The 19,820-nt window shown below is 61.1% G+C and overlaps 17 protein-coding genes across 17 annotated transcripts; 11 read left to right on the forward strand and 6 right to left on the reverse strand.

Moving 5' to 3' along the window:
* Window positions 1–301: 301 nt before the first annotated feature.
* CUZ1 (Cuz1p) lies at window positions 302–1,075 on the reverse strand (the record flags this gene model as incomplete). The annotated part of the gene is made up of 1 exon (NM_210942.1): window positions 302–1,075. The coding sequence occupies one exon, from the start codon at window positions 1,073–1,075 to the stop codon at window positions 302–304; it is 774 nt and encodes a 257-aa protein (NP_985588.1).
* Window positions 1,076–1,649: 574 nt separating this feature from the next.
* On the forward strand, window positions 1,650–1,877 carry AGOS_AFR041WA (AFR041W-Ap; the record flags this gene model as incomplete). Its single annotated transcript, NM_001355336.1, has 1 exon — window positions 1,650–1,877. The coding sequence occupies one exon, from the start codon at window positions 1,650–1,652 to the stop codon at window positions 1,875–1,877; it is 228 nt and encodes a 75-aa protein (NP_001342278.1).
* A 330-nt stretch (window positions 1,878–2,207) lies between these two features.
* Window positions 2,208–2,882, reverse strand: WSS1 (metalloendopeptidase WSS1; the record flags this gene model as incomplete). The annotated part of the gene is made up of 1 exon (NM_210943.2): window positions 2,208–2,882. One exon carries the CDS (start codon window positions 2,880–2,882, stop codon window positions 2,208–2,210), a length of 675 nt encoding a protein of 224 aa, NP_985589.2.
* A 192-nt stretch (window positions 2,883–3,074) lies between these two features.
* Window positions 3,075–3,890, forward strand: AGOS_AFR043W (AFR043Wp; the record flags this gene model as incomplete). Its single annotated transcript, NM_210944.1, has 1 exon — window positions 3,075–3,890. One exon carries the CDS (start codon window positions 3,075–3,077, stop codon window positions 3,888–3,890), a length of 816 nt encoding a protein of 271 aa, NP_985590.1.
* Window positions 3,891–4,054: 164 nt separating this feature from the next.
* Window positions 4,055–4,435, reverse strand: AGOS_AFR044C (endosulfine family protein; the record flags this gene model as incomplete). The annotated part of the gene is made up of 1 exon (NM_210945.1): window positions 4,055–4,435. One exon carries the CDS (start codon window positions 4,433–4,435, stop codon window positions 4,055–4,057), a length of 381 nt encoding a protein of 126 aa, NP_985591.1.
* A 361-nt stretch (window positions 4,436–4,796) lies between these two features.
* On the forward strand, window positions 4,797–6,101 carry ECM14 (putative metallocarboxypeptidase; the record flags this gene model as incomplete). The annotated part of the gene is made up of 1 exon (NM_210946.1): window positions 4,797–6,101. One exon carries the CDS (start codon window positions 4,797–4,799, stop codon window positions 6,099–6,101), a length of 1,305 nt encoding a protein of 434 aa, NP_985592.1.
* Window positions 6,102–6,110: 9 nt separating this feature from the next.
* Window positions 6,111–6,740, reverse strand: PGA1 (Pga1p; the record flags this gene model as incomplete). The annotated part of the gene is made up of 1 exon (NM_210947.1): window positions 6,111–6,740. One exon carries the CDS (start codon window positions 6,738–6,740, stop codon window positions 6,111–6,113), a length of 630 nt encoding a protein of 209 aa, NP_985593.1.
* Window positions 6,741–6,858: 118 nt separating this feature from the next.
* On the forward strand, window positions 6,859–7,635 carry ASI2 (Asi2p; the record flags this gene model as incomplete). The annotated part of the gene is made up of 1 exon (NM_210948.1): window positions 6,859–7,635. The coding sequence occupies one exon, from the start codon at window positions 6,859–6,861 to the stop codon at window positions 7,633–7,635; it is 777 nt and encodes a 258-aa protein (NP_985594.1).
* Window positions 7,636–7,761: 126 nt separating this feature from the next.
* On the forward strand, window positions 7,762–8,925 carry AGOS_AFR048W (agmatinase; the record flags this gene model as incomplete). The annotated part of the gene is made up of 1 exon (NM_210949.2): window positions 7,762–8,925. One exon carries the CDS (start codon window positions 7,762–7,764, stop codon window positions 8,923–8,925), a length of 1,164 nt encoding a protein of 387 aa, NP_985595.2.
* Window positions 8,926–9,368: 443 nt separating this feature from the next.
* On the forward strand, window positions 9,369–11,522 carry AGOS_AFR049W (AFR049Wp; the record flags this gene model as incomplete). The annotated part of the gene is made up of 1 exon (NM_210950.2): window positions 9,369–11,522. The coding sequence occupies one exon, from the start codon at window positions 9,369–9,371 to the stop codon at window positions 11,520–11,522; it is 2,154 nt and encodes a 717-aa protein (NP_985596.1).
* A 1,369-nt stretch (window positions 11,523–12,891) lies between these two features.
* On the forward strand, window positions 12,892–14,712 carry AGOS_AFR050W (AFR050Wp; the record flags this gene model as incomplete). The annotated part of the gene is made up of 1 exon (NM_210951.1): window positions 12,892–14,712. One exon carries the CDS (start codon window positions 12,892–12,894, stop codon window positions 14,710–14,712), a length of 1,821 nt encoding a protein of 606 aa, NP_985597.1.
* Window positions 14,713–14,886: 174 nt separating this feature from the next.
* ARP1 (actin-related protein 1) lies at window positions 14,887–16,104 on the forward strand (the record flags this gene model as incomplete). The annotated part of the gene is made up of 1 exon (NM_210952.2): window positions 14,887–16,104. The coding sequence occupies one exon, from the start codon at window positions 14,887–14,889 to the stop codon at window positions 16,102–16,104; it is 1,218 nt and encodes a 405-aa protein (NP_985598.2).
* A 96-nt stretch (window positions 16,105–16,200) lies between these two features.
* Window positions 16,201–16,899, reverse strand: FUR1 (uracil phosphoribosyltransferase; the record flags this gene model as incomplete). Its single annotated transcript, NM_210953.1, has 1 exon — window positions 16,201–16,899. One exon carries the CDS (start codon window positions 16,897–16,899, stop codon window positions 16,201–16,203), a length of 699 nt encoding a protein of 232 aa, NP_985599.1.
* Window positions 16,900–17,035: 136 nt separating this feature from the next.
* LSM7 (Sm-like protein LSM7) lies at window positions 17,036–17,443 on the reverse strand (the record flags this gene model as incomplete). The annotated part of the gene is made up of 2 exons (NM_210954.2): window positions 17,036–17,371; window positions 17,432–17,443. 2 exons carry the CDS (start codon window positions 17,441–17,443, stop codon window positions 17,036–17,038), a joined length of 348 nt encoding a protein of 115 aa, NP_985600.2.
* A 146-nt stretch (window positions 17,444–17,589) lies between these two features.
* ALF1 (Alf1p) lies at window positions 17,590–18,336 on the forward strand (the record flags this gene model as incomplete). Its single annotated transcript, NM_210955.2, has 1 exon — window positions 17,590–18,336. One exon carries the CDS (start codon window positions 17,590–17,592, stop codon window positions 18,334–18,336), a length of 747 nt encoding a protein of 248 aa, NP_985601.2.
* Window positions 18,337–18,432: 96 nt separating this feature from the next.
* Window positions 18,433–18,807, forward strand: PGA2 (Pga2p; the record flags this gene model as incomplete). Its single annotated transcript, NM_210956.1, has 1 exon — window positions 18,433–18,807. The coding sequence occupies one exon, from the start codon at window positions 18,433–18,435 to the stop codon at window positions 18,805–18,807; it is 375 nt and encodes a 124-aa protein (NP_985602.1).
* Window positions 18,808–18,981: 174 nt separating this feature from the next.
* Window positions 18,982–19,686, forward strand: RPC31 (DNA-directed RNA polymerase III subunit C31; the record flags this gene model as incomplete). Its single annotated transcript, NM_210957.1, has 1 exon — window positions 18,982–19,686. The coding sequence occupies one exon, from the start codon at window positions 18,982–18,984 to the stop codon at window positions 19,684–19,686; it is 705 nt and encodes a 234-aa protein (NP_985603.1).
* Between the last annotated feature and the right edge of the window lie 134 nt (window positions 19,687–19,820).

Consider the following 19,820-nt stretch of genomic DNA (forward strand, 5'->3'; position numbering starts at 1 on the left):
GAAGCCTTTACGACATATATTGTAGTCGTGTGTGCTTGTATCGGGCTGGCGAGGAATGTGTAGACGAATAAAGGAAGTTAGATCGTCAATTTAAGTAATTCGCTATATCTTAACGAACACGTTCGGTGAAAGTGCTGCATTTCCCGCAGGCGACCCGGAAAACACAGCGCACACGCCCCCGCAGGTATAAACAGAACAGCATCCAGGAATCTTGCGGGAATATCATACTGTTTTCCGAAGCCTAGATACAACTGGAAGGTAACTGTTATCTACGATGGGACGGAAAAAGGCGCAGAGCCACCTACTTTAGGAGGCACATATCATTACCGCGAATTAAGTACAAAGCGTCCCCTTCCTCTATGTTTCCATTGACTCTACCAGACGGATCCAACATCTTCCACTCATTTTCCTTGACCCTCTTGTAAAGATAAAGTTTCTCACCTGATCCGGCATGTGCTGAAAGGTTGACATTTTTCACGTCCATGTGGTGGCTTAGATAATCCAACACTCGCCCCAAAGGCCATTGCCTATTGATAAAGATATCATGCTCTTTCGGATTGCTTTCATCTATGTAATAGCACCATATGTAGACACGATTTGGATGTGGGATTTTGTCATCTCCCTTCGCCGTGCGCTTTATTTTAGCCACCTGGATTACTTTGTTTGATGCAGATAGATTCATGTTTTTCCGTTTCGAACTGTACTTTGCAAAAAAGCGTTTCAATTTGTCCAATGCGTTGGTGCTGTTGCGTTGGACAAGTCGATCCTTTATGGACGTGCCCTGTGCAGGCTTCTCTGAGGTCTCCTGCTTGACCCGCACTGCAGCCTTATCTGGGAGTAATGCCTTGAAGTATACCTCACGCTCACCTTTGGCCTGTGACGAAGAGCGAGATCTGCTCGCCGGAGTGGCTGCACCTGGGGCTAGAAGTGCCTTGCAGTGATGAGCTTCCTGGGTGCGGTGCACACTGCAGAAGTCTGAATTGCAGAGCGTACAATGGAAGGGCAAGAAGTCGATTTGCCGACAATATTGGCAGTGCTTGCCGACGTCCAACATCCCAGTTTCTCTCTCTGGCATACTTCGTCACTGTATTGTTATATGCACTGGTTTGGTAATGTAAGTCCTCTCTTCGAGACAAAAGTCTACTTAAAAGGCGCCACTACTACGCCTAGCATGTGTGGGGCTGTATTTATAATTCTATGGTGGTTATCAAGTGAGCTGACGTTGGTCGTCTGCTGCGGTGACCAACATGAATAGTAGTTCCGTGTAAAGCGATACACACATTGCACAGTGGGCGACGGCCACTGACCCTGGCGCCGGCCTCTTGGCGATCCGGGAGCTCCATCATTAGAGGGTCTGGACTTCGGGAAGACACGCAGTGGTATGTCTGTAACTTTGCAATTTCAAATTAATTCTCCTTTCATCGTAGTTCGGGCTGCTGGGCGATCTCCGTCACAAACGGCTGAGTCGCTGACACAAACAAAAACTCGACTACGGAAAACGACTAAGCGTCGCAGATGCTATATATATACAACTTGGTTCCTAATTAGGGTTAGATCCTTGCGAGAAACAGACGTTGAGCTTGTGCACTTCACAATTTTAGTCCCGTCTCCGAAGTTTCCAGGCAACACGAATAACAACACATATTGCCATGGCATCGGTAACGTTTAAAGACAATGCGGAAGTGATAATGATAGGTGAGCAGGATCGGAGAAGAGAGCAAGGTATGGCCAGGCCCTGGATAACGGGATTCATCGACGCGGATATCATGTGGCAAAAGGACGGTCCGCAACTCATAGTAGACATCGCCAAAGAGAACTTCGAACAGCTTATATTGACATTCGTCCTCTTGCTCTACATTGTTGTGGCAAAGATATAAGAGAGTATGGTGTTTTTCAATTCTGTCGCTCCCCCTTTTCCATCTCGTGGCTCATGCTGCGGGTGGGCGACGCTGCTGGGATAGCTCGCAGATCCCGCGCCATTCGCACATTATTACTCTAACGTAACCATGCAACCAGCCGTCACCACGAACCTTGGGATCAGAGGTAGACTTCAGATTTACAAGCCAGGGATGTGACACTTCAATGGATCACGCTGCCATGTAATCAGAGTGATGTGCCCTTCCCACTTTGAATATTCGCAGATACCTCGATCTTTTAGTTAGTTTCGACATATAGCCGCTAAATCACTACCTGCCAAGTGACAGTCGTTAGTCCTCATTTGTCAGGTCTATGACCACAGGTGTGCGGACGACGCAGGGCTCCTCGTCTATGACCACCACGTCCAGGTCCCCGTCGCGGGGAGGCGCCGTCCCGCCACCTTGCCCGCAGCACTGCGCAGTCGCCGCTATCGCTGCCATGCGGCGCGCGGCTGCCAGCCCGGCCAGCTCGCGCGCTGCCACACCGGCGCTCCGGCCGCCGAGGCGCCGCCCACGGCCTTCGAGGCGCCGCCCGCGCCCGCCGAGGCGTCTTCCACGCCCCAGGAAGCTGTCCACGATGCCCCGTTGGTCCAGCACCCACTGCCGCCCCACTAGCTCATCCAGCTTCCGCCTGAACCGAGCGTCGTGCGGCCCAAAGACGTTGTGCGTGAGCTCGTGCAGCATAACTGCCAGAATAGTCTCCCGTGATAGAAACTGCTGCTCATCGCCCGGCTCCCGCAGCCGCAACAGGATCCTGGCCCCCTGATTCACATTCAGCCCCAGCAGGCGCCGCTCCCGGGGGTAGAATTCGGCCAGTTGGCCCACCCGGAAGCCTTCTTCCCGCATCAAGTAGGATACCCGTCGCGCAATGTCCTGTAGCATCTCCAGCGCCCTTTCCTTCCCAGGCTTGTGCTGCAACACCGCAAACTCTGCAATATGCGGGTTCACCTCCCGTGGCCGCGCCATCTAACGAACCGTCCGACCACCCTTACTCCAAGCACCTCCGGCTCGTTTAGCTAGTGGACAGATAGGCATCGCCCACCTGGTGGTGAAGTCCAAAAAAATCGCACGATATAAGCTTAGAGTCAAACTACAGCCACAACAAACAACTACCAAGAGAGGCCCTTGTAGTACTCTGAGGCTAGCGGGGGAGAAGGCATGTCAAAAAAGAAGCACGAAGAAGAGTGCGGTGAGCGCGCTGGCGGCAAGGTTGGCAGCCCCATCGTGGTGGCTGCAAGTACGGACTCCATGAGTATGCTTACGAAGCCTCAACTGTTTGGGATATACGATGAAGAAATAGTGGAAAGCGAGGATACAGAAATATATGAAGAGGCTAAGAAGTCAGCGGGCCGGATGCTGGACGACATGGGCAGCGTGGGCGCGCGGTCGCGCGTGCGGACTCGGTCGCAGAAGTACATGCATCTTGTATCTTCGCTAGTGATACTGGGGATTTCGGGTATCGCGTATCACCAGCTGAGCCGCAACCTGCACGACAACGACCTGCTGCATGAGGACTTCACGTCGCGGCCGCTGGTGCTGGGCGTGAAGCTGTGCCAGCAGCTGAGCTTCGGCATGTTGCCGACGTGGGCGGGCTACGCAGTGGAGGGTATTTTGTTTGGCTCGCTGCTGCCAGCAGTGGACTACTGGCGGCGCATCTCGGTCGGCAAAGTGAACCTCTCTGGTGTACTGAGGTCCATTAACGCGATGCTCGGCGTGTCTTTCGGCATCCGGCGCGTGGAGTGGTCCTCCTCGTTGCAGGCTAGTGGAGCGTGGTTCCTGCTGGACGGCATCCTGTGGCTGTTCTTCGACGGGTCGTTTTCCGTGTTCCTTCTCGGGTTTGCCGTCGGCCTGGTGACCGCGGTGACCTGCTATGAAGAGATCACCGACTTCTCGCAACTGCTGTACTTCATCGACTTCTACTTTCTAGGGCTGCTGTTCTTCGGGAGGCTCGGGCGCTACCTCTACCAGCGCTGACCGTCTGGCCTGCGCGGAATCTCCCATCCGTTATTTGCAATATTTATTCAAATACACTAGTTTCCGGCCTCTATACACGTCCATATAGAAAGTTCTATTCCCGGCCGCGAAGCCTCGGGCGCGGCCGCCGCTGCCCGGGCGCCAATCCCAGCAAACCACCCCGCCTACTTGTTCGGCGACCGCGGCGGCCCCGACGAGATGCTGCTCTGTCTGTTGAGGTTCTGCGAGTCCAGGCCGCCCGCGCTGCTGGACATCCGTCTGCGGATGATCGACTCGCGCAAGCCCGACGGGTTGGTCACCGGGAGATGCGAGCTCCCAACCGCGGCCGACCCCAAGTCCTCCGATTTCACGCCAGCCTTGCTCAAAGCGTAGTCCCCACTGTCAAAGTACTTGCGCTCGTGGAGCTTATGCTTGAAGAGATCCTTTTTGCCGGGCAGCTTGCCATATAGCTTGTATAGTTTGAGCTCCTGGGGCGTGAGCGCCGACAAGTCCACATCCCCGGTATCCGCCAGAGTGCTGTTGGTCGGTGATGGAGATTTGCTCATCTGCGACTGCCGATACCGCGCTTGTGTAAGACCTTGGCCCCGCTGCACATAAACTGGCTTGTTGACGTCTGTCTTTCACCAAACCCGATTAGCCCCCTTTAAAAGGAAGCAATATAATCACGTGCAATGCACGTGCTCTCCGCCGTCGCGCGCATCGCACCACACTAGTCGCATGCTCAACGCTACATAGCTCCGGGTACGGGATGTGCTGACAGATCGCAACACGCGCTGGTCATGCTTGGGGCCCGCGAGGCATGACTTCGAGCCTCTTGTGTGGCTGTCGGGCGCCCATCGCGGCATCGAAAAAAGCGATGAGCTACTAGCACCACTCCAAACCACTATTGGGACGCCAATATATCTGATGGGTGGCTGTTTTGCGTGGCTAAGGTTGCCCATGGCTGTGCTGGGGCTGGCGGCGAGCGCTGCGGGTCTGCAGGCGTACCCGGAGACGCAGGTGTGCCGGCTGACGGACGTGAGTGTTGAGTGGGTTCACGGGACGATGAAGCGTCAAGGCGTGACCGAATACGACATCTGGGGGCACTCGCGCGGGCACGTGGACGTGCAGGTGCCGCGGAGCGTGGCGGAGGTGCTGGAGGGATGCGAGGTGATGGTGGAGGATGTGGATGCGCTGCTGCAGGAGCAGGCGGCGCGCCCGGGAGCCGCGGGCAGAGACGGTGCCGCACAGGTGCCGCTGGGATACGCAGGAACGGTGGGCGACGTTTTCTTCGATGACTTCCAGGACCTGGAGACGATATACATGTGGCTGGACATGCTGGAGCAGACGTATCCCGGGCTGGTGACGGTGGAGCGCGTGGGCCAGACATACGAGGGCCGCGAGATGCGGGCGGTGCATATCTCAGCAGGCAATGAGCAGCGCAACCCAGACAAGAAGACGGTGGTAATTACGGGCGGCGTGCATGCTCGCGAGTGGATTGGCGTGAGCACGGCGTGCTTTGTCGTGGAGCGACTGCTCTCGCGGTATGGGCGGGCGCCCAAGGAGACGCGCTACCTGGACGCGCTCGACTTCCTGGTGATCCCTGTGTTCAACCCAGACGGCTACGCGTACACGTGGACGCACGACCGCCTGTGGCGCAAGAACCGGCAGCCCACGTACATGCCCGGCTGCGATGGCGTCGACATTGACCACTCGTTCGACTACCACTGGACCGGCCAGCACGCCTACCCCTGCTCGGGCGACTATAGCGGCCAGCAGCCGTTCGAGGCCGTGGAGGCGCGCAGCTGGAACGACTACGTGAACAAGACGAAGGCCGAGCTGGACATCTACGCCTACCTGGACCTGCACTCGTACTCGGAGGAGATCCTCTATCCCTACGCCTACTCGTGTGACGCGCTGCCCCGCGACCTCGAGAACCTGCTCGAGCTCGCGCACGGGCTTGCGCGCGCGATCCGCCGCAAGTCTGGCCGCAATTACGACGTCCTGGCGTCCTGCAAGGACCGCGGCTCCGACCTCAGCCCGGGCATGGGCTCCGGCTCAGCGCTCGACTACATGTACCACCACCGCGCGCGCTGGGCCTTCCAGTTCAAGCTGCGCGACACCGGCAGCCGCGGCTTCCTGCTGCCCGCCGCGCACATCAAGCCCGTCGGCCGCGAGCTCTACGCCGCACTCATGTACTTTTGCGACTTCATCTTGAACCCGGAGCTATAGTATACATAGTTATAACACCTCCGCCTTCAGCGCCCGATACGGGTCCCAGCGGCAGACGACGTACGCAGCCGCCCCCACCACCGCCAGCACGTACAGCGCGATCGAGTACAGGTCCACCGGGATCCCCATCTTGATGTTGACCACCGCCACGTTCACCGGCACCCGCGCAGCCGCCAGCGCTGGGTACGCCTCCGCCTCCACCCGGAAGTGTACCGCTACGCGCGCCCGCTCGTCCACCGTCCCGCGGAACGCCGCCCCGTGCGGCACCACCACGTGGCCCATGTCCGCCACGCCCACGCCGTCTGCCGCCGTCCAGCTGATGCGCACCTGGTAGTTTTCGTTTTGCCGCAGCTCGTCCACCTGCACGTAGAACATCTCCCCCGGCACAACATCGAACCGCTGCATCTTGTAGTTGATGTTGTGGAGCACCATCCGCGGCAGCCCACTTTCAATGCCGCCGTCCTGCTGCGCGCCTACGGTCGAGACCGGGAAGTCCCCCGGGATGTATATGTTGAACGTCTCTGTATTTGCCAAGCACACCCGGCATAGCGCAACCAGCGCGATGGCATAGCGCCACCATACATAGCTACTCCCGGCCTGGCTCCTGCGCATCTTGGAGGGGTGTCCCGCTGCTGCCATCAAGCGACAGCTCGTCAGTTTTTTTTTGGTGAGGCTGTCTAACGCTCGTCTATAAGGAGAGCTGCGCAGCACGGTCCGCAAGGGAGCTCAACTTAGACCACGTAGAAGTTCGAGAAGGATGGAGCCAGAAGCCGGGGCTGCCGAAACTTCGCGGGAGACTGTGCCGGAGGCCGGGCGCGAGCCGGGCGCGAGCGAGATAGAGGAGGTGGAGCTGTACCAGCTGTTTATGGAGCAGTCACAAAGAGCTGCGCGCGGGTTAGGCGACCCGCCGAGCCTAGAGCTGCAGCTGCTGCTGCTGGAGGCGCTGCAGCGGGACCAGGAGCTCGGCGAGCGGCTGGGCGAGCGCGTGCTGCGCGCGCACACGGACTGGCGACCGTTCGGGCGGCCGCGGCCGCACTTGCGGACGTTCCTCCGCAACCAGATAGTGCTGGACCACATTTTGATTGCGCTGTTGTTTCCGTTCTCGCTGTTCAACATCCTCCGGGCGCTCTTCAGCGAGTTCACGTTCAGCGAGTACGACTTCTACATCGACATCCTGCAGTACTTGCGGCGCATCTCTGTGGTGGACCACAGCGGGCGCTCGCTTTTGCTCTACACCGACAGCCTGGGGCTCTTGGTCAAGTTCCACAACGTGGTGGTGTTCTACACGCGCAACGTGTACTACGTGCTCAACGCGGCGCTGGGCAACCTCCGCATCACGGCGCACGTGTATGCGCTGTTCGTGCGGGTGAACGCGATATCGCTATACCTCGCGTACGGGCTCATCGCGAGCTCGTACCTCTGCCTCGCGGCCTTCTTCTTCACGCTCTGTTTCGGGATGACCGTGATCAAGCGCTACAAGGGGGTCGAGATGATATTGAACGAGATGTACCAGAACACAGAATGCCTCCTATAGGCGCGGCTGCATCAGCCCTAAACGAGTATACGACTACCGGCGAGGTGCCGTGCGCCCGTGAGTCTTGGCGCACGGAGGCGATATAAGTGCACGGGTGCAACGCCCAGGTCGCGCACCGGGCCCACAATGGTCCACTACCGCTTGGCTGCCGCCATGTTGGGCGCGGCTGCGTGCGCACAGGCCGCGCAGCCGTCGCCGGAAGAGCTGTGGGGGTTTGACGTGGGCACCGCGGGTATCCAGACGTTTGCGCACCTACCGCACGAGCGCTGCCTGCTCCAGCCAGACCTGGAGTTTGACATCGGCATCCTCGGCATGCCATTCGACATGTCCGTGACCTACCGGCCCGGCGCGCGCTTCGGCCCCGAGGCCATCCGCCGCGGCTCACAGCGACAGATCCGCGCACACGCCTACAGCCCCTACCGCGCGCTCAACCCCTACGACGACTGGGCGCACATCGTCGACTGCGGCGACGTGCCCGTCGTGCTGACGGACAACCGCATCGCGCGCGACATGATGCACCGCGCGTACGCCGACGTCCTGCGCCGCAGCTCCAAGAGCGACCCCCGCGTCCCGCCGCGCATCATCATGCTCGGCGGCGACCACAGCGTGCTGCTGCCCGCGCTGCGCGCGCTCCACGACGTCTACGGCCCCATCTCCGTCGTCCACTTCGACTCACACATCGACACCTGGCAGCCCGCCAACACTAGCGTCTGGGACACCGCCCACGTGCCCCTCAACCACGGCACCATGCTCTGGGAGGCCTTCCAGCACGGCCTGCTCTCCGACCACAACGTCCACGTCGGCCTGCGCTCGAACCTCGCCCACCCCGACGACTTCCACCGCGACGACGCCGCCGGCTTCTACCGCATCCACGCAGACGAGATCCTCGACATCGGGCCCCAGGGCGTCGTTGACCGCATCCTCCGCGTCATCCCCCGCGGCGTGCCCGTCTACGTATCCGTCGACATCGATGTGCTCGACCCCAGCGCCGCCCCGGCCACCGGCACCGTCGAGCCCGGCGGCTGGCTCCCGCGCGAGCTGCTCCGCGTGTTGCGCGGCCTGCAGCCGCTGACGCTCGTCGGCGCCGACATCGTCGAAGTTGCCCCGGCCTACGACCGCGCTGACATCACGGCTATCACGGCCGCGCAGCTGGTCTACGAGCTCGCCGCCAGCATGGTCGCGTCCGGACCCGTCGCCCACACCTTGCTCGACACCCGCGCTGATTCTGCCGCGGTCCCCGCCCAGGTCCGTTTTCGCGCGCGCGGTCCCTCTCGATCCGCGACTGCATAGGTACGTACCGATTGCCAAGCCACTATATACACATTACGCCATACAGCCAAGCCAGCCGCCTGTAGCAGCCTGCCGCTCTTGCCGCCTCTGCGATTAGGCAGCCTTCTATGTACTTTGCTCTATATATACTCTTGGCGCAATGTTTGTCCCTGGCATAGCAATTCTCGCTGCGCAATTTTGGTAAGATAAGCAGCATCTTTGGTTGGACACCCGAAGCACGGAGCAAACAGGAGCTACTGTCAGGTAGTTCTAGATAGTCAAGCGTTGAGCCGACACTCGCAAATCCTGGTTAACGGCCTAAACTTCCGTTCCGCGGACGACGTTTTCTGCCAGGGGCAAGCTTTGCCACCAGCCACTACGTAATATCTGACCGATAATAAAATCGATATTTGCAAGCGAACATAAAGAGTCTGACGTCCCCCTCTTAGTGTGTTAGTAGGGATATGTCGCAGCCAGAGGTGTACGCGAGGCTGTATGAGGCCAGAGGACTGGGCTTCAAGGAGGCGGCGCTGCCGTCCAGCGTCAGCACCTCGTCAGTTGATGGGGTTACGACGCTTTCGTACGACAGCCGCAGCCACGGATCGCTGCCGCAGAGCGGCGAGGTTGAGAGCGGGGAATTGCATGCGGACGTTCTGGCGGTGCTGCAGCCGCAGCCGGCGCGCCCGCCGCCGTACTACGCGGTGAATCCAAACCGGCGGATCCGGTACCCAATATACGAGCGGGAGGAGACCAACGAGCTGCCGGCGTATGCGCCGGCGGTGCACGAGCTGGCGCTAGTGTCCGTGAAGCAGGAGTGGGCATCGCCGTATGAGCCGGCGGTGTCGCGGTCGTGGCGGACGCTGTTGATGGAGCTGAATTCGACGCAGCTGAACTTCTATCACGTGGACGAGGGGCTGCTGCGCGGGCTGCGCGGGCGCGCGGCAGACAGCACGCTCGGGGTGGCGTGCGCGCAGGCGGTGTCATCGCTGTCGTTCGGCCAGGTGAAGGCAGGGACGCTGCTGGCGCTAGGGCGCGACGAGCGGCAGCTGTCGCCGGCGCACCAGCAGCATGTGTGTGCGCGCGCGCAACGCGACCCGGAGCGCCATCTGTGCGCGGAGCGGCTGTACAAAAGCTACTCACTGCAGTACGCGACCTTCGGCGTGCCCATGGACTACACGAAGCGGTCGTTCGTGCTGCGGCTGCGGTGTGAAACAGAGCAGTTTCTCGTCTGCTTCGGCACCGTGGACATGCTGATCAGCTGGAGCGTGTCGCTGTCCGTGGGCATAGGCGTGTCTCTGGACCTCGACCATCGGAAGATGCCCGCCTACCGGACCGTCCCGCGCAGGAGACGCCGGCGAACGCGGCACAAGCGCACCGACAATAGGGGCCGCAATACCGCGCTCCTTTTTTCTAACAAGCTGAGCCGCCGCGGTACCGTGCTGGGTCTGATATCACCGAGCGTGGACCGCCGCACTCTGTTGAAGTATGACCAGCCGGCGATGGGCGCCGGCGGGTTTTCCAATGCATTTATAGCCATGGCGACGCGTGCGCCAGAGAACCGAGAAATGCCGTGCGATGACGCAGCGTCTTTGGGTCAGTCGAGCGCCGCAGGCGAGCTACAGGCTGGCTTTGCTTCGCGGCTCAGAACCATGTTTTGGTCTAAAAAAGCGTCACGTGGGGAGGTGCAGAGGTCGCGCACTGTTCACTCGGATACGAAGGGGCTCAATTCCAGTGTGGCGGAGAGCCTGCTGGGTCCCTCGGCGAGTCTTGGTGCCCGTGGTTCGGAGGCTCTGCGCTGTAGGCTATCCGAGCGCTGTGTGTACCAGTCGGCCTCCAGCTCGCTTCTCCAGGTTTCGGAGCAGCGCGCGGCGGCGCATGAAGATCAGATGGGCAGCGATAGCTCCAGTCTGGAGTCCCATAGGCAGCCCACGCCAAATCGCAGCCTGGGCAGTGTCTGCGAACAGAGCAGGAGCCCGACGCCGAGCGGCATCGAGCACTCGCCTGTCGAGAGCGAAGAGTTTGACTTTGTTGAGACCGGAGCGTCCAGCGAATCTGAGCTTCTTCCGAGCGACCATCTGGAGACATCCATCTACGAGGACGAGGGTATATATCATAGCGACGACGACGACGACGACGACGACGACGACGACGATGACGACGACGGCGCGGGCTCGGCCGCTGCAGACACCGCGACGCAAGACTACGCGGCGCGCAGCCGGGCCCTGGATATGGAGTTCCGCCAGCGCGCGCACTCCGCCGCTAGCAGCCTGTCGTTCGCTCCCTACGGGTATTCCTTCAGCCGCGAGAAATGGGTCCCGCCCGTCAAGGAGAGTACTCGGCGCAGGTTCGTCAGAGATTCGATTCGCTGCATTCGGCCGCTGTGCGACGACGACACCTGGCTCGGCGCTCTGGTCGTCAGCCCCTCGGCTGGGCCCGGCTCCAGCTCCTCTGGATTTCCGTTCGACCTCGGTCTAGGCTCGAAACGTCTCGGCAGCAGGCGCTCGCTGAAAAGAGGCAGCCAGTCCCTATCCGGTACTCGTGCTGCCCGGTTCATGAAGGCTTACATTGTGGGGCCCGTCGGCCTGGTTGCATCCGTCAACGACGAGTTCAACGCTTAGGCGCCGAGCCCCCACTATTTAATCTCTACATCTGGGACTAGCTCTTAATACGTAGCAGAAGCATGCAGGCGCGCTGCCCGCATACACATACATAAGAGACACTAATCGGCTTTTTGGACAGGCCGCCGGCACAGCCGGACCAAACTATCACCACCTGGCGCAGGCGCGTCAGCGACAGCGGAAAAGACAAAAGCAAAAAAAAATCCTATTCGGCTGGCTTGCTACCTATACAGAGGGCTATGTAATTACAGATAGCTAGGCGAACTGATATACCAAAATCGTAGCCCACAAAGGTTTAGTCGGTGGCATTGGGCCAGCCGTTTCGAAACAAAAAATAGGATAGAAACGAAGGCATAAAAAAGCGCCAGGCACCCGGCACCGGGCCAGGGAGAAGGCTTTTTAGACGATAACACACTGGGTGGACCAGACAAGGTCACCGGCAAAGTTGTCCTTGTTCTCCTTGTTGTCCTCCTTGTTCTGCTGAGATGGCTGCATTTCTGTTGGTTTATAGGCTAGTCTGTAGATGTAAATATCGCGACTTGACGATCAGAACAGGACAGACGCTTCTTCCCAGCTCCACGCCGTGTATTTATACCTTTCGGCAGCGTGCAGCACGCTGCTCCCACGAACTCCCACCATGCGCTAGTGTAGGAACGCATGCGTGGCAACAACTACTGCGGTCCCGAACAATACCAGCTTCAACACACTGAAGCTGTTGCCCTCCGCAGGCTCAAACTCCGGGCGCCCAAAAATGCGCGCCTTGTCGACATGTCCCGCCACGTGCGTGGCCTTGTGTCCCGTCACGACGTCGCGCACATGCCCCAATGTGTGCGCCACGCGCTGTCCCAGCGTGGCCGGCTCTGCTGATTGTTAGCAAAAATCCTCCATGCGTCCTTCAACAATACATACCGCTTGCGAACCAACTGCCATGCCGGCTGCCGCCCAGTAGCTTGCCTGCGGCCATGAGCAGCAAACCAACGATCGCAACTATCCAGATTAGCTTGCGAACTTGCCTGCGCCAGTCGACGCACGCTGCCCCGCAGCTGTTCCTGTCTTTGTTTCCGAGCGAAGCGTCCCGCACCACCCGAGCTGTTGTACCTTCTGCAACCATCCTAAAAGAGTATCTTAGATCCTATTACGGTTATAAACTGCTCACTAAACTGGTATCTGTGAGCTGTCGATTATCTAGTTGCTCATCGACAATTATGCAGAAGCAAAAGGGTCCGAAAATGTATAGGGTCCCAAGCTAGAATCGAGGTGGTGAAAAATTTCGAGGCGACATGGGGATGATGGACGAATGCACATGGTAATTGAAAAGCAGCCCTGACGGATAAGGATAACGTCAGACGCTATTGAGTCGAGATAATTCATGGACAAGATACTGCTGAAGCGTACGTTAAAGGAAATACTGGATCCGGATCGTGTGGAGGAGGATATCGGGTCCGGCGGCGAGGACAGCGCGCCTAGCGACTCCGAGCAAGCGCCCAACGATGAAGAGGAGGACGGCAGCATGTGCGTCGAGTGCCAGGACATGCCGGTAGAGGTGCTGTGCCGGGATTGCGAGGAGCAATTCTGCACGGTGTGCTTCGAGATGCTGCACAGAAGCGGGCGGAGGCGGCGGCACGAGTTCGCACGGAAGGACGATGGCACGGCGGCAGGCGCGGAGGCGGCCGCGGGTGCGGCCGCGGAGGAGTCCGGCGCGGACGAGGAGGCCGCGGAGGCCGCGGAGGCCGCGGGTGCGGCGGCAAAGCCCGAGGAGACGCGCGCGGATGGCAGGCTCCTGCAGCTGTTGCAGGAGCACGCGCGCTACGTGCCCATGCGCCTGACGCACGAAGAGCGCCACCTGTTGCGCCTGCTGGAGGCTGCCCTGCAGGTGTCCGAGTACACGGACCGCGTGGACATCCTGTCGTACAAGTCGCGGGCGCGGCGGATTGTGGAGCAGCTCAAGGAGATGTGCTCGGTGCTGTGCGGGCTGGTGATTGCGTCGGACCTCAAGGCCGGGCAGCGCCTGGTGGAGATGAAGGAGTTCAGCGAGTACGCGGAGTGGTTCCAGGAGGTGTTTGAGATCGGGCGGCGCTACAAGGTGATGAACCCCGAGCGGATGCGGGACACGTTCGGCAAGCTGTGCTACATGGTGATGGACTCGCGGCTGCCGCAGATCCAGGAGCACCTGGAATTCCATCTGTACAAGCCGATCCGCACGGTGCATGCGTTCCTGGGCGACCCGCGGGATGGCGGGAAGGCTCTGCGCATGCTGCAGGACCCGCTGGTGCTGTACGCGACCGCGCACATCAGCCCGGTGGGCAAGACGCGCGCGGAGATCAACCGCCTGATCCGCCAGAAGGAGCACGCCATCGAGCAGCTGGCGGCCAAGTACAGCGGCGACGTGTACTCGAAGGAGGACGTGCGCCAGGCGCTGTACTCCTTTGGCGACTACAATGCGTACGTCAACATGAACCGCAAGCCCGTGATGCGCATGCTGGAGCGCCTGGAGCTGTTCCGCCAGCCCGAGGTCGCCAAGCGCTTTCCGCTGGCGATCCGGCAGGGCCGCGACGGCGCGCGGCTGACGCACGACCACGACAAGCAGTGGCACTACGCCCAGCAGTCACTCTCGCTGTGGTCCGTGATCCAGCGCGAGATGATTCGCCTGTGGTACGTCGCGGATCAAGACCTGTTCGACGGCGCGCCCTACAAGCTGGTCTCCACGGGCCAGGGCCTGAACCGCGTCAAGGCCAGCCCGTCCGTGTACAAGGCCATGATGAACATCCTGCACGAGTGCAGGACCAAGTGCAAGGGCTGGGTCGGCTCCAGCGTCGTGCATCTGGGCGACGACGCCGTGCCCAACGCGCTCTTCTTCTTAGACAAGTACACGCAGGTGCCCAACATCCTGATACCGTTCGACCAGGTTCTGATGCACATCAAGGACCTGGTCCGCGACGACCCCGCCATGCTGGAGTACATCACCACGCAGTACGGCTCCGTCGAGGAGCTCCAGCTCGTCATCCTGCAGGACGCCTTCGCCCACATGTTCGATGGCTCCGGCGCCGATAATTTCTACATGAGCGGCTCCTGCATCGACGGCAGACTCACCTCTGCCTGGAACCACACCAACGAAATCGCCAAGAAGAGGTACTACAACATATTCTTGATGACCGGCTTCATCGGTTTCAACGGCGGCGAGGGCTTTTAGGGTTCTCCCTACCAGGGCGCGCGCCCGAGCCGCCCAGCTACGCATGTACCCAGTATTTAATGTATCTAGCAGCATCCCGTGCAGTATATAGGTATCCGGCTACCCAGCATCGCTGCCCAGGCCGGCGGCCTGCGCCCGGCTCCGGCGCTCGCTCCGCGGAGGGGCACGCTGGGCATGGAAAAGAGAGCCCCCAGCGCACTTCTACACCATGCACACCAGATACCGCCGAGGACAGTGGACCCGCAACGACGCATGAGCAGCCAGGAGACGCTATACAACCAGCCAGTGGTGCTGGACAATGGGTCGGGCATCATCAAGGCCGGCTTCAGTGGCGAGGAGAAACCCAAGTGTTTTGAGTACTCGTTGATCGGCACCACTAAGTACAACAAGGTGATGGCGGGGGGGCTGGAGGGCGACACTTTCATCGGCAACCAGGCACAGGAGCTGCGCGGGCTGCTGAAGCTGCGGTACCCGCTGCAGCACGGGATTGTGACGAACTGGGCGGACATGGAGCAGGTGTGGGGGTATGTGTTCAACAAGAGCCTGCAGCTGCAGAACGTCGAGGACCATCCGATCCTGGTGACGGAGGCGCCGCTGAACCCGCACAAGAACCGGGAGAAGATGTGCGAGCTGCTGTTCGAATCGTTCAACGTGCCGGCGCTGTACGTGTCGGTGCAGGCGGTGCTGTCGCTGTACGCGAGCGGGCGGACCACGGGGTGCGTGGTGGACTGCGGCGACGGGTGCTGCCACGCGGTGCCCGTGTTCGACGGGTTCTCGGTGCCGTCGTCGATCCGGCGCATCGACATCGCCGGGCGCGACATCACCGAGTTCCTGCAGCTGCTGCTGCGCAAGACCACGGGCGTGTCGCTGCTGTCCAGCAGCGAGCGGGAGATCGTGCGGACGATCAAGGAGAAGGCCTGCTTTGTGACCAAGGACCCGAAGCTCGAGGAGCAGAACTTCCCGATGAACCCCAGCTTCAGCAAGTTCAAGCTCCCCGACGGCAAGACCATCGAGCTCGGCCAGGAGCGCTACCGGGCGCCCGAGATCCTGTTCCAGCCCGAGCTGATCGGCTCCGAGTTCGAGAGCCTGCCGGACATGTGCTACCAGAGCATCGGCAAGGTCGACCTCGACCTGCGCAGCCTGCTGTACTCCAACATCCTGCTGAGCGGCGGCACCTCCATGCTGCCGGGCTTCGGCGACCGCCTGCTCAAGGAGCTCAAGAGCCTGTCCGGCTCGCGCACCAAGATCAAGATCTTCGCGCCGCCCGAGCGTAAGTACAGCACCTGGATCGGCGGCTCGATCCTCTCGGGCCTCTCCACGTTCAAGAAGCTCTGGGTCACCAAGAGCGAGTGGGAGGAGTTCCCCGACTGCATCCACTCCAGGTTTATGTGACTCGCTGTATATCTATTAGACGCCTGTGCACTGCTTAGCATTATATTATACGATACTATAGAATGGCCCGGCGCGGCCCGGCGTCGCGCAGCCGCCTCATATGCAGTAGTACCGGTCCCCGAAGTCGCCCAGCCCGGGCACGAGGTACTTCTGCTCGTCCAGGCCCTTATCGATCGCGCCCGTGATTATCTTGATGTCCGGGAAGCGCGCGCGATAAGCGTCGATGCCCTCCTGGCAGCAGATAAGATTGAGGAACGAAATGCGCTCCGGCCGCACGCCCCGCTTGATCAGCACCTCCGTCGCCATGATCGCGCTCCCGCCGGTCGCCAGCATCGGGTCCAGCAGAAACACGTACCGGTCCGCGATGTCCTCCGGCAGCTTCTCGTAGAACAGCTTCGGTAGCGCCGTCTCCTCGTCCCGCTGGATCAGGATTTTGCCGATCCGCACAGAACGGCAGCAGTCGCGCAGACCCTGCTCCATCGACTCGCCCGCCCGGATGATCGACACGCCGCATATCTTGCCCAGAAACGACACGCCGTCGTACTTCTGCGCCGTGTGCGTCTCCACCGTCGCCGGCATCACGGGCAGCTGGTTCAGGCCCTCCTCGACCAGCAGCCGGATGATCCGATCCGCGTAGAAGATGAAGTCCGGCCGCTTCGTGCGCCGGTCGCGGATGATCGTGTACAGCCCCAGCAGCTGGTTGGTCTGGGGCAGCAGGTGCACGTTGTTCGAGGGGGTCGCCGACATCTGGTGCTGCGCTGCCCGCGGCGCTGGCCGGGCACTAAAACTTTTCATTTTTATACCACTCGACGCCCAGGCGCCCGATGAGCTCAGCAAAATCGGCGCAACGGCGGCCCGCCTGGCGCCGCCGCGCCCGCCGCCGCGCCCGCCGCCGCCACTGGCTGCATTACTTACTACGTAGCTACATCCGTCACTCGGCCGCGGGGCCCGGCACTACCGCGCCGCCCGCCGCCGGCGACAGCGATAGCAGGATCGTGCCGCGGATCACTATCAGCCCCAGCGGCCGCGTGCGCTGCGTCACCACCGACGCGTCCTCCTCGTCGCGCAGGTACTCCACGGTCTCGTCCAGCACCAGGTTCATCAGCTGGTCGTAGCCCTTGAGCACGCCTGTCACGAGCCGCCCGCCCATCAGCTTGACGCGCACCTGCGTGTCCTGGTACTTGGCCAGGTCCAAGATGGCCTCGCGCTTCGGGCCCTCGAACTTGCGCTTCGGCTGCTGCCCGTGCTGGTCATGTCTCGGCTTCTCCTGCGCCTGGTTAGTAGCGGCACGCGCGCGGGTGGGGGCAGCGGCCCCGGGCATACATACGGAGTCGTTCATGGCTTGTGGCTGGCGTGAAGACCTCGGTGTGGTGCGGTTGGCAGTTGCTGAGGCCGCAGCCGGGGCGGTGAAAAAAAGCCCGCCGGGGGCTCGCCCACCGCACCGCCACGCAGGCGCGACAGCAAGAGACGAACGGCAGCGACGCAATGGTAGAACTGGAGATCGAGTCGGAGCTGTGCGCGCTGCGGCGCGAGGTGGCGCTCGGCGTGGGCTGGGCGCAGTTTGCCGAGAAACTGCACGAGTGGACGGGGGTGGACCCGCGCGACATGCGGCTGGTGGTGACGACCGCGGACGGGAAGGAGCAGGAGGTGGACGGGGACGTGCGGCAGCGCGCGGGGACGGTGGAGCAGGCGTTCCCGGGCGGGGTGCGGCGCGTGCAGGTGCAGGACACGAACGAGGGCTCGGTGGTGCACGCGCTGCGGCGCGAGATGGAGGGCGACGGCGGCGAGGAGGCGGCGTTCCGGCTGTCGGACGAGGCGTACGCGGGGCGCGCGGACTCGGTGCTGGCGTGGAAGCGCGAGCAGCAGCTGGGCGCGTTCGACCCCGAGGTGCGGACGCGGCTGGCGCAGGAGCGCGAGACGCAGGCGCTGGCGGCGGCCGCGCTGCCGGTGGGCGCGCGGTGCGCGGTCCGCACGCGCGGCGCGCCGGAGCGGCGCGGGTGGCTGCGCTACGTGGGGCCGGTGGACGAGCTGGGCGCGGAGAACACGTGGTGCGGCGTGGAGTTCGACGAGCCCGTGGGGCGCAACGACGGCACCTTCAACGGGCGCGCGTACTTCGGGCCGGTGCACAGCAACCACGGCGCGTTCGTGAAGCCCACGGCGGTCGCCGTGGGGCCGCAGTTCGCGCCGCTGGCGGACGACGAGCTCCGCCTGAGCGACGACGACGAGCTGTGAGCGCCGTCGTGCCGCGCGACCTGGAGTACGTAGTAAATCGCACTGTTGAGTGCAGTACATCGACACCCGTAGCACAGCAGCAGCACGTATCGAGCAATGGAATACATTGAGAACTTCAAGTACAACCTGAAGGAGTCCTTCCACCTGGACCTGCACCAGGGCTTCCGGCTGCTGATCATCGTCGCGGGCTACATGCTGCTGCGGACGCAGCTGCAGAAGATCCTCGCCAACAGGGAGCTCAAGCGCAAGCTGGCGCAGGACCAGGCCGAGGAGAAGCGCAAGCGTGAGCGGCTCGTCGAGGACCCGAACCAGGCGCCGGAGGCGGAGAGCACGCCGTTCGGGTGGGGCGAGAAGGCGCGCCTGCGCGCGCGGCGGCAGGAGCAGCTGCTGCAGGAGCGCGCAGAGCAGCTGCAGCACGAGCAGGCCGGCGCGGACGAGGACAAGGACATCGAGGACCTGCTGGAGGAGTGAGTCGCGGCAGGCGTGTGCAGCGGCCGGGTGCCGGCGACCGTTGGGTAACGCCCGGACACCGCATATATAGCATACGTAAAATTTTGAAGTGGCCTTGGGCACCTCATCGCAGTCCTCCACCGAACGCTCAAGAGCCTGGCTGCTGATCCGACGGCGAGTTGAACTAGCGCTGTAATGAGTTTTCGACGCGGGGGGAAGACGTCCACGTTCAGCAACTTGCCGTTCGGGCTGAGCTACAGCGCCGTAGGAAACAATGAGAGCACGGAGAAGCCCACGATTCCCCTGCCAGTGAACAACCCGATCAATGGAAGCGAGCGGGGGATCGCCATCAAGTACATAAACTTTCTGGAGTCCGTGCGGGACGGGCCGTTCTACACGGGGTCGATGTCGCTGTCGATGGACGAGACGGAAGACAGCAAGAAAAGGAAGGTCAAAACGCTCGTGGACGGCGGAGGCATCAACGACGGGATCGAGCGCTACTCGGACCGATACGTCAAGAAGCGGCGCATCGGCACCTCCGTCGACGAACACCCATTCAGCCTGGAGTTCTTCCCCAAGGAGCTTTATCAGGTCATGGGCATCAACAAGCGGAAGCTGCTGGCGCTGTCGAAGTTCAACAAGGTGGACGACATATTCACGGGGACAGAGCAGGACGACGCCAGCGTGATCCCGCTCATGGAGAAGCTGAAGGAGCTCGCGGAAAATGAGGACGAGGGAGACGAGTTCAAGGACAAGAACGCCAACGAGTTCGAAGAAGAGCTGGACGATGACTTCGACGATGACGACGACGATGACTATAACGCAGAGAAGTACTTCGACGACGGGGACGATGACTACGGTGGCGGTGATGACGACTACGGCGACGAGCCTGCATTTTAGTCTCTTTGCATAGAGGCCTTCGTACTCCTGCCTATAAGAGTAATTTAATTGTATAATATCTCTCTGGATAGCCGTCCAGACCCTATAGCTACCATAGCATACAACAGAAGCATACCGTGATCCCGCAACAATTG

The sequence above is a fragment of the Eremothecium gossypii genome, chromosome VI, assembly GCF_000091025.4.
Source record: "Eremothecium gossypii ATCC 10895 chromosome VI, complete sequence".
NCBI lineage: Eukaryota > Fungi > Ascomycota > Saccharomycetes > Saccharomycetales > Saccharomycetaceae > Eremothecium > Eremothecium gossypii.